General features: G+C 44.4%; 1 protein-coding gene across 1 annotated transcript; it reads right to left on the reverse strand.

The window, feature by feature from the left end:
* Positions 1 to 241: 241 nt before the first annotated feature.
* Positions 242 to 2,071, reverse strand: LOC123062633 (glycerol-3-phosphate 2-O-acyltransferase 6-like). Its single transcript, XM_044486236.1, has 2 exons — positions 1,923 to 2,071; positions 242 to 1,235 (listed from the first exon to the last, which is right to left on the reverse strand). Exons 1-2 carry the CDS (start codon positions 2,043 to 2,045, stop codon positions 474 to 476), a joined length of 885 nt encoding a protein of 294 aa, XP_044342171.1. The 5' UTR covers positions 2,046 to 2,071; the 3' UTR covers positions 242 to 473.
* Between the last annotated feature and the right edge of the window lie 17,779 nt (positions 2,072 to 19,850).

The following is a 19,850-nucleotide window of genomic DNA, read 5'->3' on the forward strand; positions in this document are numbered from 1 at the left end:
GAGCTTGGATGCAGAGATTGGATTTTCGGTCAAAGAGTGAAATCACTAACAATGTTCCAAACTGTTACATCCGCGTGATGCGTCTCATTGCTGAAGACACGAGCATTGCGCGAGTCCCGTGGCATGCACCCCCGTGTAAAAATGATGTTTTTGCCATTTCGCTAGATGAAATGTTCACGTGGTCTGTTTGGCCCCGGCGACCTTTCAAAAAAAATATAATCATTCATTTGTGCAGACAAGATTCTGAAAATCGTCCATATAATTACTCATCCTTTTGGCGAAGAAACAATTATTGGTACATGACAATTGTGACCTCAAGCTAATACACGACGACACGGTCCTTTTAGTTTCCTGGAAACGGTGAGTGATCTGACAAATAACAAACAATTAATCATAGTAAACTGTAAACAACAACAACCACGATCAACCACTGTAGCCGGCGCGACGCGAGGCAGTCCAGCCCGAGAGATCCGCTAGTTCTTCTCCTTGTCCTTGTTCTTGGACGGGACGCGCCCGTCGGTGCCGGCCAGTATGCCGTACTTCTCCTTGCGGGTGATGGTGGTGCACTCGAAGCCGAGCTGGTCGCTGAGCGTCTTCTGGATGTAGTTGGCGACCTCGATGGGCGACTTGCCCCCGCCGCAGGTGAGCTCCTTGGGCAGCATGTTGAGGAAGGTGACCTCGTAGACCGGCCGCGGGTTCATGAAGAAGAAGTAGGGGTCCATGAGCTTGAACCCGCGCACGGTGGAGCCGTGGAACATGTGCTCCCTGGTGTTGATCGCCACCGGCACGATGCGGTCCGTGAGCTCGGCGAAGAGCGCGCTGAAGCGCAGCAGGTAGGGCTCCCGGCAGGTGGTGCCCTCGGGGCAGATCACCAGGTCGCCCTCCTCCAGCAGCCGCCGGATGTTCTCGGCGTCCTTGTCGCGCTCCCGCGTCAGCGCCACCGCCTTGATCGGCGAGATGAGCTCCGAGAACTTGGAGATGCTGTAGGTCACGCAGCTCACCTTGCGGCCGAGCGCGACGGCGACCTCGATGGGGTCCAGCACGGTGCGGTGGTTGCACACGAAGAGCACGCCCGGGCTCCCCTTCTTGGGCGGCGGCGGCGGGGTCCCCTTCACGATGAGCCGGATGCCCATCATGTGGTAGATGTAGAAGACGATGCGCTCCGGGAGGGGCAGGTTGATGTACACGCGGAGGAGGGCGAGGGCGAAGCCGAACGGCATCCAGAGGAAGGTGACCTATGAAGCACCGATACGTCCAGAAGCTGTGTATCGGCGTATAATACGTCGCCGATACTCCGATACGTCCGATACGCCATCGATACGCGTATCCATGGAGTATCTCGTTTTTCGATTTAAAAACAACGAAAAAAATGCTGATACGGCCGCCAGGACGGCGCCGACACGTCGGGGACACGGGAAGCCCAGTACGAGCCCACTCGTAACCCTAAACAGCCAGCGTACCCAATTCGCTAGGGCGGTAGACTGGATCGTCGGGCGAGCACATCGTTGTAGACGACTTCAGTCTCTCGTCGCCGCAGCCGCCTGGAGTCGCTCGTTGCCGCCGCCTGGGCGTGCTAGCTGTGTGTGCTTATTTCCGCCATGCATGCGTGGTTGTAGTTTATGTGTGCGTGCTTGCTCACTGCTGAGTAAATTGATGATGATTCAGTCATCCAGGAGGCGAGGATTGAGTAAAGTGATGATCAGTCACTCATTCAGTCATCGAGAAATAGGCATGGATGCAACAAATGGGTTGTATTTTGACCTCATCTCAGGCATTCAATTCATTGTCTTCATAATAATATGACATTTTATTAATTATTTATATATACTCGCCGTATCGCCGTATTGCTGTTTTCATAAATTGCCGTATCCCGTATTCCCGTATCCGTATCGCCGTATCGATGTTGCTTCATAGAAGGTGACGAGCGCCACCAGCGGCGTCGGGCGCTGCACGAGGCGGCCGTCGTGGAGGATGAGGGGCGTCAGCAGCTGGTTCTTGGGCACCGGGCTGTACTTCCTCGACGTGACAAGGTAGGCTTCCTGCATGCACAGCCACAGTGAGTGCTCAGCGTCCGGCACTGTGTATACTGTTTATCTTGATCAGCGTGCCCAATTAATTTTGTCATGTGCAGCATCTCAGTACGGGTGTACTGTTTATTTTGATCCGCATACCCAATTAATTTGGCCAAGTACCATTATCTTGGTACAATTGTACAAGTACTTGCTCAAATGAATTACATTTGAAATCGTTGTGCACTTGTGCTAGCTATTGAATCGGTACTGCTTAGTGCAATTTGAGTGCAAGTCATCTCCCTAGTGAAAAGCGCCGTAAATTAATTAAGCAGCCAACGATTAAGGCCAATTGAACTACTCTATCTTGGACTGAATACTCGCATGGTGCTCGTTTAGCCATTCTAAGCGTGCATCCCAAGTGCAAAAATTTCAAAAGAGTGCAAGTACTGTGTACTGTTTATTTTGATCAGGATACTTAATCAAATTCGCCATGTGTGCCACCTCAGTACAGTCGTACTTTACCATAATGAATTATAGTAGGTTTGAATCGCTGTGCTTTCGATTCAGTACTGCTAGCTTAGTGCAATTTCAGAATAAGCTCTACTCCCTCCGTCTCATATGTAAGACTTTTTTGACATTACATTAATGTTAAAAAATATCTTACATTATAGGACGAGGAGTACTTAAATAGTTTAAATCTGAACAAAACCACATACTTATTTTAGGACGGAGGTAGTAAGAGTTTCTTAGGGAAGAGCAAGTAAATTTTATTTCTAGTACTCGCTAAAAAAACTTCAGTAGTACTCACTATAGACTACATATTGAGCAAAATGAGTGAATCTATACTTTAAAAAAAATCTATATACATGCGAATGTAGTCTTTATAATGAAATCTTTAAAAAAACTTATATTTAGGAAAGGAGGAAGTAATAAGCATGAATTAAGATCCAATTGAACTATACTCCCTTTGTCCAAAAATACTTGTTTTTAAAATGATTGTGTCTAGATTTATTTTAGTTATAGATACATCTATTTTATTCATTTCTAAGACAAGTATTTTCAAACAGTGAAAGTATTACTTTGGAGTAATGAAGATCACAGGCAGCAGTGAGCTGTGAGGCAGCGAGGCCAAAATACAGTACTAGGCCTGCTCGTACCAGAACGGATGTGCAAATTAACTCCAAATCTGGCGCCATAAATACGTGGCCAGCCTAGCCACCCCTACCAAGAGAGAAATTAGTTATATTTACAGAATATCATTTGTAGTGTTTTTTTCAATATAAAAAAAACCTCCCTTCACTGATATGGAATTGACAGCAGCCATACTGCTCACCACCTGGCCCTAATTTCCATCACTCATTGGCCAAACCAAGAGTTAGGAAGAAAAACTTGATATAACAAGAAAACAATGGATTGATCGCCTTTTTAGCTCAGGAAATGAAAGAAAAGGGCTATCTTATCAATCTATGTAGATTAAGTTTTAGATTTTTTTTGTGCAGTCGTGGAAGACATGGTTTGAAAACTATATCCCATTTATTTCGATTTTGCTACATAATCCTTTTGTTACATAATCATCGTGCAGGTGACGGATGTGCAGGAGAAGATATTGAAACGATTTTGTCTGAACATAACAGTGCATATCCAGAAAAACCACTCATCTCTCCTGACCCGTCAGAAAAAAGAACGAAGCGGAACATGGACAACGAAGCACCGGAGCAAGTGCCAGCACCAACTTCGAGCAGGGAGCTACAAAAAGACAGGCCATCAGAAACCAAGACTGTAGTTCCTCCTATAACAAAAAGACAAAAGACAAAGGACAAAACTCAACTCATCAGCGACAGTGCTACCTTGCAGCAGCAGCAGTAGCCAAGACCTCTAATGGTGCTCCCGCCAGCAGTTACAGGGGTCAAAAATGAACTAACTAAAACCAAAAAGAAAAACAAAAGACAACGGTTGGAAGAAGGCGAGGATGATGCCAGCAAAGAGTCAGAGCATGATGCTGCCGACGACGACGATGGCACAAAACATGATGATGACCACTTTCGTGCAGAGGGCGATGACGCCGCAGGGGACAACGGTGGCGCCGCAGAGGACAACAACAATGATGTAAAACACATTTTCTCTATAGATTTTTCCTACCGCTTTACACCCATGAAAACCAAACCATCCTCTATAACAAAACACTCTTTTTCTACACAGGGAAAACCAAGACAGAAGCGGACAAAGAGGATAAAGACAAGTGGCAAAGAATTGGCAGCACCAACGGATAATGAACATGAGGCAACAACAAATAAAGACAAATGCGAAATCAAGGCAGGAGCAGCATTTGATCAGGTCAATAGAGCATGGAAATTACTAAAAGAACGTCACCGACAAGATGTTAGGACGGCCGGGTTTGGAAGCATAGAGGAATGCCAAATAAAGCGCTCCATCTGCAAACCGCTTGCAGCACACATCTACGACAACCTGGACACAGAAAGCATGACAATAACATTTGATGACGCTGATCAGCTGAAAGTAATCAAGATTACCAGGGAAGCTATACACAAAGTGTTTGGATACCCAAACGACACGGAAAAGTCAGCACCAAGGCCAGAGAAGAGCCCAGCTTCAGTGAAAGAACTGATCAAAGAACTTGACCTCAAGAAAATGGATTTCCATCACGACGATCTGTTTAGTGAACTACAAAACTTGGTGAAAGTACATGACGAACAATCAAACAGGAAATCAGTTAAAATATTTTTCCTTATTTTTTTCCACAACATTGTCTATGGAACAACCTCCCCTACCTTCAGCAAACAAGCCATTATGGTCAATGACTTGGACTATCCAAAAATGGCAACGATGGATTTCTGCGAGGTAATCGTCGAAAGTATTAAGGAAGGAGCCAAGACATGGCAGAAGCACAGGTTGTTGCCTCAGGAAGAAAAGAACAAAAAGCATCTCAATGGTTTGGCACAGGGACCAGTAATAATGTACCTCGACTCCCTGCTGCTGCCGACCGACACAATAGAAATGCGCAAGATTGCAAAGACAATGGACAAGACATCATTACTGCGAGCAAACCACCTAATAGAGAGTGGCCTAAAGAAAATAGATATAGCAGACATGAAAAATGACGGAAAAGCACGACCAGATGACTATGAATTTGGCAAGATAAAGGTATATCCCTATTGAATATATATGCATTATACCTTATAAAAACGGTTTCCAGTCTAACCAACTCCATTCTGCCGAAACAATGCAGACATGGAAAGGAACAGAAGAGAGGATCTTCTAAGCCAGCACAGCAACACCTTCGCATACATTGCAGATAATATCAGCACAACAACAGGAGCACCAGCAGACGACCAAGCTACTACCACCACCAACCAAGCGCCAGGACAAAGCACATGTCAGCACGAGTGGAAGCAAGGAATCAGTCACAGGCACCAGCACAGGATCATATGAAATATTCGCAAGGATAGAAGAAACGTTGAAACAAGCACTTGACGAAACAAAACAAATACTGGGAATAAAGACCAGGGCTGGACACCAATGCAGCGAACAAGAGGAGGAATTAGATGAAAACATGAAGAACTCAGTGGTGCAACAAACAATGGCCCTGATTGATTCTCTCGAACAACTTAGAAAATTTCAGGACATTGTTTGCACAGTGAACTTACCAGAAGAGCCGTCGCTGAAGTTGCAGGATGGAGCAGACGCAGGAGCCACAGCTGCACTTGTACATGGCAACCACACGAAAGAACTCGCAGCCACAGCAGAACCAGGAGCGAGGAGAAAAAGGAAGAAGGAAGAAGAAGACCAACAAAACAAGCATGAAAGGAAGAAAAGAATAACAAAATCAAGAACACAGACCTTGAGAATTAGCCAGAGGGAGACAAAAGAACATAACAAGGTGCAAAAAGAGCAAAGAAAAGAGCATGTATCAACCAATACAGCAAGTGCTGAAGGACATCAAAAACAAGGTAGAAAAGTAGCTGCAGAAGCAGAGAATCAAGATGAAAAATAGGTAAATGAGAACAAATACATCATCCATGTAACTCGAAAGCGATGCTTTCAAACTTGAACGTAAAAAATATGTCTTCAGTTTTGTCAGGGACACGGCAAGAGAACGCCACCGAAACATAAAGGCCAACAGCAGCATGTCGTCAAGAACATCGAGCAAGAGGATGGAAGCAATAGAACAAGCAACCCAACAACAGATGATGCTCCCTCAAAAGCATCAACAGGAGCAGTACAAGAGACGAACAGGATCGGAGGCAGCAAAGAAGTGAGTATAAAAAATCAGTCTCTTCTTTCTAAAAAGTCTCTTCTCTCTAAACTAGAAACGGTCTTGAGTTAGCTGACAAATCTGCAACAAAATATAAACCCAGCCGGACAAGTATCATATCAACGCTCCCGCAAGCGAGGCACGGGCTGATCTAGCATCGACCGTTAACAGCACGGCACAAAAATAAGAAGAAAACAACAAAGAAGAGGTAAAACTTCCAAACCCATCTCGCCCAAATGCCATCAACTCATATTGTTTCATCTATCAGCTATTACAAGCACAGCAAAGAGAAGAGGATGCCCATTCAAAACAGAAAGTTGATATAGAACAGCTCTCCAGCACAAGAGCATTTCAGATGACCGATACAGGGGAGAAAGCCTCAGAGACTGCACCTGGTGACACACACAAGGCTGGTATACAAAGCAAAGAAAAAGTGGACGCAGAAACGGATATCCCAACCACCAGCGCAAAGGTAAAATTCAACAAGAACCATTTTTCCAAAATTTATAAGAAATGTCCTACCCAGCACAACCTGTTGCAGTAACACAAGAATTACAAGCAATGAATGAACCATGCTTTTCCTTTTTTCATGAAATGCAGGAAACAAACAAGGACGGTCATCCCGAAGAAGAGCAAGCGGTACAAATAGAACAAACCAAAAAACAAGGGCAAATGGCGACTAAAATGGTACCCAGTACGCCGACCAAACAGAAGTCGTCACATGACAAATACAACGGAGAATACATGCCACCAGCATCGAAGACCAACGAGGTAAAGCTACACGCACCTGCTCCTACAACATTAAAAAAAGTTATGCATGCACAGATGAAGTCCAAACTTTATTTACATTTTTTGACTGAACAGAAGAAAGAAACAAATGAAGCAAAAGATGTGCCTCAAGAAGCGATAGAAATTGCTGCTACCGCTCAACAATGTACAAAAAGTCCAGAAGACAGAGAAGAAGCGACAGGAACGACAAAAGAGAGATTGAATGTAGAGGTCAAGCTACAAAACCTCTTTCTATAGCATATAAAAAAACAGACATATTTTAATTACTTTTTTGCGTTCCGAGAGATGCAAGAAATAGAGGAGAGCACCAATATTCAAGACCAACAAACACAACAATACAAGGGAATGGAACAATCAGAAGATGTTGTTCAAACAACGGACAGCGTAACCGCCGTAGACCAAGCCAGAAAACCTCCGCTGTCTGAGCAAGAAATAACAGGGATGTCAATGTCGATGCAAAAGACTGAAAAGGTGAAGTGAGATAACCTGCTTTTAAGGAAATTAGATATTTAAGTGAACAAAAACACAAATGCAATCTCATTTACCTACCTCTATGTCTCAACAGCCACAAGAAAAAAATGACGACACCATGGGAGAACAAAACGAAAAAGATCCAGAGGAGCTCCAAAAACCTCCACTCAAAGAAGAAAAGCTCGAAGAGGCAGCACCGGCGGAAATGGCTGAAAAGGTGAAGCTAAAAAATCGTTCAAAGACACACTTAAACATTTGAGTATTTTTCTTAGGGAATGGACACTAAACTACAATGAAAATAACGAGCATATTTAATTATTTTTTAACCATGCTTTTACACGACAACGCAGAAACCTCAACAAGACACGCACGCAGAAACAAGCAAAGAAGCAAAGGGCCACGGTGCATTGGAAGACCATGCAGCAGACATTCCAGAGAGAGAGTCAGACAACAACAAGAAAAAGGCCGCACCATCAGACAAGAAACATTGTTCTGTAAAAGATGTTGCCGCCACAAACACGACGGTAAGCCAGGACGGCACTCAAACAGAACGTGAACCATTGATCATACAAAACCTGTCCATTGAAGAAGACACAAAAGATGAAGGGATCGAACGCCTGTACAACAATGTCATGACAGCGAATGAGGACAAAGGGTAAGTTCATGTTACCACCAACGAATTATATTCCTCCAATGATTTTCTCCCTTAAAGATTTTACATGTATACCTGTAAATATATATACAGAGATTTTTATAAATACAATATATATATGTGTGTGTGTGTGTTGCAGGCACGAGATTTTTATAAATACAGAGACATCAACAGTAACGGTGAGCCTCATGGCGGAAAGCTTCAAGTCTGGAAAGCCAGTGCGCAGCGAAACCATGGCAGTCATGCTACAGATGTTGAAAAAGCAATTCAGGGGCACAAAGAGAAAGATTATATCAACGTACAACAGCGTAAGTAAACCTCAAGTTTCAACAAATGAATATCACTATATCGATCAATCAACCTTTCTGTACAATTGAATTTACAAACCTCTTTTACGCACATGTGACAAAAAAAGCAGGCATCAATACGCATGGCCAACCACGAAGATCCATTAGAGCTGAAAAATAAAGACGAAGCACACGTCAGAGACAAGACAATGCCTAAAAGGATTAAAAGATTCCTTGATCTGGAAGAAGGAGAGCAACTACAAGATTTCGACATAGTAAGCACATCTCATGTTGCAGATAAGAAATACAATCTTGGCACTACAATTCCGACTAACGATCAACAAATCATGACTAAATTCAAGAAGGATCCCTTACTTATTTATTTTTCGTTTTGCAGTTCTTTCTACCAGTTTGCATAGGCGGGCCTGTTCAAGAAGGAGCTGTGAGTATGGGCCACTACTTCGTTGTTACAATAAACATGAAAAAAGAGCGCTTCGAACTCCTTGACTCTTTAGCAGTTGAACATGAAGGAACAATGGATTACTTCAACACAGTAACAAACAGAGTAAAGAGGACATGGAAGCAAGTAAGCAAATTGCTCCACCTGTCTCCAAGTAGTATTGACCATTTCGAAAAGGTCAAAATGCAGGTGCCACTTCAGGGAGCAACGTAAGCACTACAAACCTTTCTCCTTTTCCTTACTCACTGTAACAATTTAACTATTAATTCAATACATAAAAAACATAGGACGTTAGGACAACTTCACCTAAACTGCCCAACCATCTTTGGACAACGACAATAACCAATCATCCTTCTACCTGCAGACTCGACTGTGCGTTCTACATGTTCATGAATGCAAAGCACTACACCGACGGTGGAGAAACAGTGTACCTAACAAAAGAACAAGTCCCGGGGTTGAGGAAGAAAATTCTATATCAAATAATCAGCCAATACAGAGATACGGCCGCACTGTCATTAATCAACTACACCAAAGGTTTCTCTTTCTCAAGACAACAAAGTAAAATTCTACTTATATAATTTTCAGAGACACACCAACAATTTTTTATTTTTTATTTTAACAGATATGCTGAATTCTGAGGTCGATATGGAAGACAGTGAAATGGCACGAATACATTGTGACATAATTCAAGAAGAGATTCCTCCAACTCCTGAGCAAATTGGGACGAGCGCTCAAGAGATACAAGTTATTGACATTAATGACACAAACAGCGATGAGGAGAAAGAAGATTATCATGTGAGCAGCAAGGATACCACCAAAGCGTCTGAAGAAACACTCACGGAAGAACAAGCCCAGACAGATGCTGGTTTATAGAGGGAACAACACACGCAGCCAGACACTGATTTACAAAAGGAAGACGAAAGGAAAGATCCACCGATAGAACCAGGTAGACCACCCCCATATAAAAAGACAGAACACATAACAGGCTCTCCTTTAGAAGGTGATAACAGGACAAAGAGCATACCAACTCACCAACAAGAGCTTTCCAACAGAACAAGGACCCTGTTGACGAAGATCACAAACCAGGAACATCACCCGAGGTGAAACATGCACGGGAAGAAAAAAAGCAGATAGAGAAGGATTTAACAAAAAAGATACTTGAACAGAGGAAACGCGATGCTGCAATCTCAGTACAACCGAGCATCAAAAACAACAGCACACAAAAGGAATCACCAACACCTAGGCAGCCTAACGAGCAAGCACAGTTAGGTCATGACAAGAAAAAGGCAAGGCATCTTCCAAGAGTACAGACAAGATCCCCAAAACCCTCAATGATTCAATCATCAAAGATCAACTCAGCAAACATAATCTCAATTAAGAGGCCATTCAAACGACCAAGCAAGGAACCTGGGAAAGTCAAGGTTGCATCAATTGTTCCAGGAGATTTCATTTATAGAGAAAAGGCCATGTAACTCTATAGATATCTGATGAGCCGACAAGGACAGAGAGAATGCGCAGGGTAAGCAAATTCTCCTAGTTCCATGGAAACAACTACAGAGAGCTACAGATTCTCTAACATCCAACTAACAATTCACTCACCTACTTCCAAACCCTCCTTGCACACAAGTGCTATATAAATATAAAAGCTCAAACCGAGAAGACTGCATTTCAGCAAAATCCTTCATGGAACAAGCAGGAAAAGGAGAAACACAGATGGAGGGCTCCATGCTAAACACATTACTGGAGGAATGGGCAGAACAAGAACAGTTCAACCCAGACGACACAACTATACTCCCTGCAGGTTTCGCAAATGTATGCATACCTCACACACAAAAATACCACCGCCATTACTACGATAGAATATTTAACTAAAATCACACACTCTCTTTCTTGAAGCTGGTGCTCGGTCTCAATTATGATAACGGAGAGCTATCAGAATTCAACAAGGACGAAGCACTAAAAGGATTTGAACTCCTCGTGGGAGGTAAAGACATCCTCCATTCAAAGATGGTAAGCTCAGTATTATTACTTAGCACATGACCTATTCTCTTTGAGCTTTCAACAATAAAATGAAATTCAATTTTTACATCAACAATGATCTCCGCTCTCAACGTAGATCATGATACCTCACCACACAAACAAACACTACATGCTCTATGTTGTGAACAAGTTCAGAGATAGCATCGACATCCTTGACTCATTGAACTACGTAAACTATGCCGATTTGTCTTGGAGTCAACACCACGTGCATCGAGAAGAACTGGTACGTACTTTGTGTACATTGATTTCATGTTTTCCTCATGATAGTATGATACTCTTACTTTCCTCAATGCCGCACCCAAACAACAAAACCATAATCCAATAATAGATGAGAAGGATGTCCGTGCTGATGAACAAGCACCACGGACTAAAACACAATAACGAACCAGACTGGGAAAGGATAGCAGAAAGGCCTCACAGGGTCTGCACACCAAAGCAAGAAGGAACACAATGCGGTCACTTCACAGCCCAATTTGCGAAATACTATAATGGGAAAGAACTGGTCAAGGACAGAGAGGATTTTCATGTAAGTTACCACTACATACACATCAAATGACTTGATTTCTTTATTACCGTAATTAGTTTATTAACAATTGTGAACAACACGTAACTATAAACCATACAATTTCACATGCCTGCAGCCCAGTAAGGTCAATGCCGAATGGAAACCGGAGTACGTATACACACTCATATTCGGTAAAACCAACCAAATAAAGGACCATCAACTTCCTAGAAAACTCAAAGATTACAAACCAGAGACTGCAAACCTTTTTTCACCCATGAAAGGTAATATAACTATTTTCATTTTTACCATCAGTCAACATTACTGGAGCTTCCAATATTTCTCTTAGAAACAACAGCCATAATTTTTTATCTGCTTTGACAGAGCGAGACGTAAAAAAAACCACATCAGTCAGAGAGCAGCAAGAAATACCCGCAACATTGGCATTCGTTTCTACACGTGGATAAGGCAAACGAGCTCTACAACATAGTCATGAGTGACACATGGCAGGATGGATTTAAAAGGTAACTGCAAAGAACCTTAAATTCCTGTTTATCAAAAGGAAGTACTTGGTTAATGATTTTCTCAACAAAAATTTCCCCGAATTTAAGCAGAAAAGTAGTATTCTCGAGAAATCAGCCAAAGACAACTTTTACTGGATCAAAGCTAAAGGAAATATTTGGGCCTGCAAATAAGAAAAATCTTCAAGGAATGGAAGAGAAGGTGCTCGATGAGTTAGCAGAAGCATGGGAAAGCAGCAACCAAACTATACACAAAAGACATAGACTATTATTAGGCCCAAGCTTTGCGGAGGTAAATTTCAAAAAAAAAATCACAGTGATCATATGAACTCATCATTTTCGAACTATTGTTTAATCTCTTGGTACCAATCTATTTTTTCTAACTCGGTTTTATCGTTTTTTATTTGTTGCATGCAGCATATTCTGGGTTTAAAGGATAAAAGAAAATCTATGAAGGATTTCATAGTTGATTTCACACGAGAAAAGGATGCCTTGGTTCCTTTGTTCCTTAAGAAATGTCAATCAGAGAAGCTCAAAACAGCAAAAATGGTAATAGTGTTTTCCATACAACAAAATAAAAATAAGCATTTCAAAACAGAATACTATATTCTAAACTCTCCTCTAACAATAAAACTTTTGTACCACAGGTATTCATGCCATTTGAAAAGGAAGACCGTTACACACTATTAGTGCTCGACAGATATAAAAGGAAGCTTCAAATCATCGAACCTGAAGAAACCTCTCTTGAAGAATTGAGAAGACAAGAATACCTGAAAAATCAATGTGGTCAACACATGCATGATGGCAAACTAATGAAGCAGATTGCTATAATGGAAAACAACGAAGCCATCAAAGAAAAGGACCATCGCACATACCACAACCATAAAGACAAAGTGGTAAGAATTGTAAATAACGCCATCTTTCAGTTTTACAAATTACACTACATGTATCTCTAAAAACAAAAACAAAATGCAATTCCCAGGTTCCCAGGTTTAAAGAAGTATACAAAATATTATTGGGTGAAAAATTCGAAAAGGAAAATACAAAATGGGGTGTTGAAGTTTTACAGGGCATTCCAAAGGTGAACAAAGGTGAAACCCCGTTTGCTGTTCTAAGGTTCGCGCATCTCTTTGATGGCAACCACTTCGTCGAAGAGATTGATAATTTCGACGTAAGTTTTCGCTTAAAACTCGCAATAAATCTTCTAGGTATCATACAAATGCATGACCTAATACTGATGTGTTTTTTCTCCTTTTTTTCACTGGCCTTTTTGTAGGATGGCACGGAACAATGGAAAGCACAACAACTGTGCAAGCTAGTATTTAGCGATCAGAATACAATTGAACCCAACAAAATGGGCGATGAGATTAGAAAGATCTACGACGACATCACGCAATAAAAAGTTGTTGTTAAGCGAACGAGCCTAGCTCCATCGAAACACCAGAAGACGGTTTAACCGCACATCATACTGTAATAATGAAGCAACAGACTATTTTTTATTGATGTACCTCCTTGATTCTTCAGTAATCAAGCATTCGAACACAAGCCAGTGTCAATGCCAACTATCAATCCAGGCGGTTGATGACCATGCCCCATAAACCACCCAAGTCCGTCCCTAGACATACGTACGTCACGTCGACACGCCGTGACTCTACATACTACTCACACGTGACCACCGGTGACTTTGATGTTTCACAAACATTCCCCCTTTCTGAAACCGTGTGCTGCCGAATGCCACCAACCTACAGAATGAGTCTGGCGGGAGTACAAACATGACTCTCTAAATGAGTATTCAAGCAAATGCATGTGGTCCCACCGACTAGCGCCGTTAGAGATCTCACACCTGTGCATCCACAATGGTGCCTTCCTACCTCAGTACTAGCAAGCGAGCCTCTCCGACCACACCACCATGCATCCAGAGGGTCAAGAGCCAGTAATGCCTCTCAAAGCCCCACAACACTCCATGCCCGTGATGCCAGACACGTGTGACTTTCTAGAGGCTTCACAACCGTGACTCCTTAACTTCTTATTCGGAAGCATGCCTCTGGTATCACACTTCCGTGCCTCTTGGGTCTTCACCTCCGTGCCTTCCGTGACTGCATCTACGTGCCTAACGTGTCGCACCATGAGAATCTTACATGGACACGGTACCATGCCCATGTCTCTTCACAAACGTCAGAACAGTGCATCTCTAACCGAGCATTCCAACACATACCTCTCAGACCACACTATTGTGCACCCACAACATTGATACCCGTGCATCGAGAAGTCGCAATCCCATGCCTTGCGTACCTGGATACAGGTGCCTCTCTCACATGACACTTGCCATGACTCTTACATGCCCCATGACATCGCACAACCTTGACTCACTTCCAAACCGTGACCCTGTAACTATGTATTCGGAGCTCAACTCTGCTACCCCGTCCACGTGCCTCCGGTCCCTGTAGTAACACACGCCGGTGACTCTAGAGACTGCAAACATGTGCCTCTCTAACTATGTATTCCGACCCATACCACTCCTACCACTCCTCAACAAGCCGCGCATGTGTAAACAACTAAAGTGTACTCAGCGCAAAAAGACTGCTTTGCATTTTGTTGTTTTAGAGTAAAAAGCAACATTACTACTTCAAAATCACATGATTGCTGAATAAACATAGTACTTAGCAAGCTAAATAACTTGCTCAATCACATAAACAAACTACAACTTGACATAAGGAAACTTGTTTAACCTGATACAGATGACATTACAAACTCCTTCATTCTAACAAAATTAAACTACGAACCTGATACAATAGAAAGGACAAGCATAAACACAAGCAACTCCGTGACCAGTTTTCATCGTCACTAGTACCCGTAGTAAGGATCTTCATAATTCTTCTCTGCCTCTTTTGCACTCTCCAGAACTTCTCTGATGTTTTCAATTCTCTTCCACGACTCGTAGGTTGCGTACGCATCTATCGCTGCATACTCAATGAGGTAATTTGGCAGTGGGATGATCCCCCACAATTTATGGTCTTTAACTCTATCAATCTTATCCTTCATCTGTTTGTAGAATGGGTGGATCACGCTACTTGCAACATCAGCCAAAGAGTGGTACCTCTTTCTTCCCTCGAAAGGAACTCCCCATTGCGCTGGATGTCAATGTACTTGTCGGGGTTGATCTCCAAACCAGAACTTCGCAGCATCTCTTTGTCACCTTCAATACTGAAGCCGGCAAAGGTGTAGAACCTGTCCTCCTTTAGGAACGGACGCAGGCTCTTGGGCCTGCAGGGGGATGGCACATTTAAGGTGGATTCAGCAAGTATCGATCAAGTACATGCTTATTTTTATTTTTGGAATTTACACTTGAACCAATTACCTATCTACTTCTTAGCCACGTTAACAGATCAATTCAAGAAACTGAATACACTAAAGAGAAAGTACGCTAGAACATCAAGTTCAGAAAATAATCTCATACATCAAACCCATAAATTAATCTAGTGCATCAAATACATAAACTGATCTGGTGAGTCAAGTTCAAAATCTATTGTGCTGCATCTACTTCAGAAACTTCACTGATACATCAAATCAATAAACCAATCTAATCAAATTTCCGGATGAAAAGATAATTAAACAAAAGCATGGAGAGGTTGAAACTGTTGGATGGTTCACCATTTTTTTGCCGCTGTGATGTGATATACCAAACAGAGTTCCTCCACGCATAACTGTAGAACCGCTACCCTCTACGGAGGTTGGTCCTCCCTGGTATACTCGACATCAACGCCGATGTACTGAGGGTACAAGCCGCAGACCCTCTTCAGGATCCTGCTGATCATCTTGTCAGCTTCCTCAGGATTGCTGGTGCATACGACATCCAGCTTTTCCTTGCCGTGGATGTCAACCTCCTTGAGGTGCACTTTGTAGTCGTGCTTCTGACCGGGGACCTGAACGTCATCGACCTCCGTGCTCTGGTCGGACATCTCACCACGAGGATGCTTGGCAGATGGTTCCTCCGCCATTACGCTCCTCCAGCGATGGCCGTCGTCACACAGAGATTGTGAGGAGATGCTAGTTGAGATGGAATGGCAAAAATGTTTTCGGAATTGAGTGGCTATGGAAGCGCAGTTACCCTTTTCTACCAAGGTCTGGGTCATGGAGGAGGCGGTTGGACGTGGCCTCGTCGTGGTAGAGAGGGCCAAAGACATGCGCTCGTCATTGCTGTGCGTCAAGGCAACCGCCGAGTGGCAACCCTCGCGGTTGGCGGGAAAAAGCAACCGTCAAATCGTCTGATTAAGCACGTAACAAATGTTATTGCTCGCACCTTTCCCGGCGCACACCGCTACTACCACACGACCAATGCTGCACAGACTTCACACATGCGGACCCACAACAGATACTCTCTGAGTACTATTCACACCGATGCCTCTACTACCAAACTACTCGTGGCGACACACGCTCGTAACTCTAAAGACTTCACAACCGTGACTTTCTGAGTACGTCTTCAGATGCATGCCCCTGCCACCACATATTTGTGCATCCACAGAGTCGATACCAGTGCCTCTAAAATAACAACGTCGGTGCCTGTAGAACCTGGTGTTCCGTGCCTCACACGTCTACTAAGATGCTATAGCGAAAAAACCAGGCGACACGAATCTTGATACTAAAATCAGACCGTCGAAGATTACATACGGTTCCATCATTTCCATTTATCCCACCTCCACTATTCTCTTCCTTCCTCACTTCCACAGCAAAATCTCGAAACATTCCACACTGACACAAGATCTCCTCATAGGTTCATTACACCAAATTCCAAGTAGAGTTCCCCTCGCAAAACAACCGCCACCACGCTTCGGCAACCACCCTCTCACTTCAAGATACACACCGTTAAACGATGCGCCCAACAACACAAACTACCCACCAGACGACGATGAAGCAAGGACTTCAACACCGCCGGCGGAGATCACAAAAAAACGAACAGACAGAATTGACCGATGGAAGCGAGAAGCCGAACACAAGTAATCGAATGTAAATAACAATCTATCCCATTACATTCCATTCTACAGGGACAACAACCCTATCCACCACAAAAAACAGAGTTTTGCACTATCCAAAATCAACTTGTCTCAAAAATTGAAGTACCGTACACACGACAATTAATAGAAACGCTAATGCTCCCGGCTACGGAATTTTCACCACACGAAATGTGCTTAAAAGTACTACATCTGCCACTTCACTAACTATAATACCTCAAACGATCCAAATACTTCGAGCATACTGAGAACTCAAACTTGGTAATTACACCAGATTTTCTCTGCCTATTGTCCCTTGATTGTAACTATTTTCAAGTTAAGTGTCTTGTGTCCGTCATAGCAGTGTTTTTACTTCAGTGCCCCCTGTACCAGAATACGTGCCTCCTGTACACTCTAAGCCCTGCCTCATGTGTGTACAACCACGTGCCTCGCATGACACTTGACGTGACTCCTATGGGGCCTGTCGTGCCACACCCACCTCACATTCACAACCTTGGTTCTGTAACCAAGTAGTCGGACCCATGCCTCTGCCGCCACACGTTTGTGCATCCAAAGAGTGAACACCTGTGACTTAAGAAAACACACGTACGTGCCTGTTATGGATTCACCTTTTCTGCCTTCCAAGCCTGTTCCAACGTGCCTTTGTCGCTCCCAAAACTTCACCACCATGCCTCTTTGACCAAGCATTCTAACACTCAGACCCATGCCTCTGCAGCCACACGTTTGTGCATCCATAGAGTGCACACCCGTGACTTGAGAAAACACACGTACGTGCCTTTGTCGCTCCCGAGACTTCACAATCATGCCTCTTTAACCGAGTATTCTAACGCTCGGAGCCATGCCTCTGCAGCCACACGTTTGTGCATCCATAGAGTGCACACCCGTGACTTGAGAAAACACACGTACGTGCCTTTGTCGCTCCCGAGACTTCACAACCATGCCTCTTTAATGGAGCATTCTAACACATGCCTCTCAAACCACACTCTTGTACTACATCCACAGGATTGATACCCGTGCCTCGAGAAGCAGCATGTCCGTGGCTGCGTTGGCTTCATTTCCGTGCATCCACTACTTAAATCCACGCGTCTCACACAACACTGGCCTCCTGTGCCTGCGTCAACGTGCCTGTAGAACATGCACTTCAGTGCCTTGTGTGCCTGCATCCACATGCCTATAGAAAGGAGACGTGACTTCACAAACGTGACTTCACAAATGTGGTGCCTTCACTTCTTTGCCTACACGTACATGCACCCACGTGCCTCACGTGGCACTCGCCCAGACTCTTACGTGCCCCGTAACGCCAAACCCACGTGACTTCACGAACGTTGTTCTGTAACCAAGTAGTCGAACCCATGCCTCTCCCGCCACACATTTGTGCATCCAGAGAGTACACACCTGAGGGAGTCCTGGATTAGGGGGTGTTCGGATAGCCGGATTATACCTTCAGCCAGACTCCTGGACTATGAAGATACAAGATTGAAGACTCCGTCACATGTCCGGAAGGGACTTTCCTTGGCATGGAAGGCAAGCTTGGCGATACGGATATGAAGATCTCCTACCATTGTAACCGACTTTGTGTAACCCTAACCCTCTCTGGTGTCTATATAAACCGGAGGGTTTTAGTCCGTAGGACAACATACATCTCAACAATCATACCATAGGCTAGCTTCTAGGGTTTAGCATCTCCGATCTCGTGGTAGATCTACTCTTATACTACCCATATCATCAATATTAATCAAGCAGGGCGTAGGGTTTTACCTCCATCGAGAGGGCCCGAACCTGGGTAAAACTTCGTGTCCCTTGCCTCCTGTTACCATCCGGCCTAGATGCACAGTTCGGGACCCCCTACCCGAGATCCGCCGGTTTTGACACCGACATTGGTGCTTTCAGTGAGAGTTCCTCTGTGTCATCGCCGTCAGGCTCGATGGCTCCTACGATCATCAATAGCGATGCAGTCTAGGGTGAGACGTTCCTCCCCGGACAGATCTTCGTCTTTGGCGGCTTCGCACTGCGGGCCAATTCGCTTGGCCGTCTGGAGTAGGTCGAAAGCTACGCCCCTGGCCGTCAGGTCAGATTTGGAAGTTTAAACTACACGGTTGACATCCGCGGGGACTTGATCTTCGACGGATTTGAGCCACTAGCAAGCGCGCCACACTGTCACGACGAGCATGATCTAGCTCTGCCGCCGAACAATGCCCTGGAGGCCGCACCCGCGTCAGCTCCGACCCTTAATTCGGAGCCAACTGTGCCGATCGAGGATGGGCGGTTGGACGCCACCTCGGGGGCTGCGACCCCAACGGCGATTGAGCCGAACACTAGCCCCGTACTCTGCGAGACTCGTGACTCCAAGGAGCCGGACTCCTCTCCGGACTCCGAACCCTTCGCGCCCCTGCCGATCGAATCCGATTGGGCGCCGATTATGGAATTCACTGCCGCGGACATCTTTCAGGACTCGCCTTTAGGCGATATCCTGAAGTCACTGAAGTCTCTCTCTTTATCAGGAGAGCCCTGGCCGGATTACGGTCAGCAAGGTTGGGGTACGGACGATGAAGAAATTCAAAGCCCACCCACCACCCACTTTGTAGCCACTGTCGACGACTTAACCGACATGCTCGACTTCGACTCCGAAGACATCGACGGTATGGACGCCGATGAAGAAGATGATGAAGAACCAGCGCCTACTAGGCCCTGGAAAGCCACCTTGTTGTATGACATATACATGGTGGACACCCCAAAAGAGGGAGATGGCGATGGAACAGCGAAGGATGACCCCTCCAAGAAACAGCCTAAGCGCCGGCGTCAGCGGCGCTGTCAAAATCCCGCCAAAACAAAGA

Source organism: Triticum aestivum, chromosome 3A (genome assembly GCF_018294505.1).
Source record: "Triticum aestivum cultivar Chinese Spring chromosome 3A, IWGSC CS RefSeq v2.1, whole genome shotgun sequence".
NCBI lineage: Eukaryota > Viridiplantae > Streptophyta > Magnoliopsida > Poales > Poaceae > Triticum > Triticum aestivum.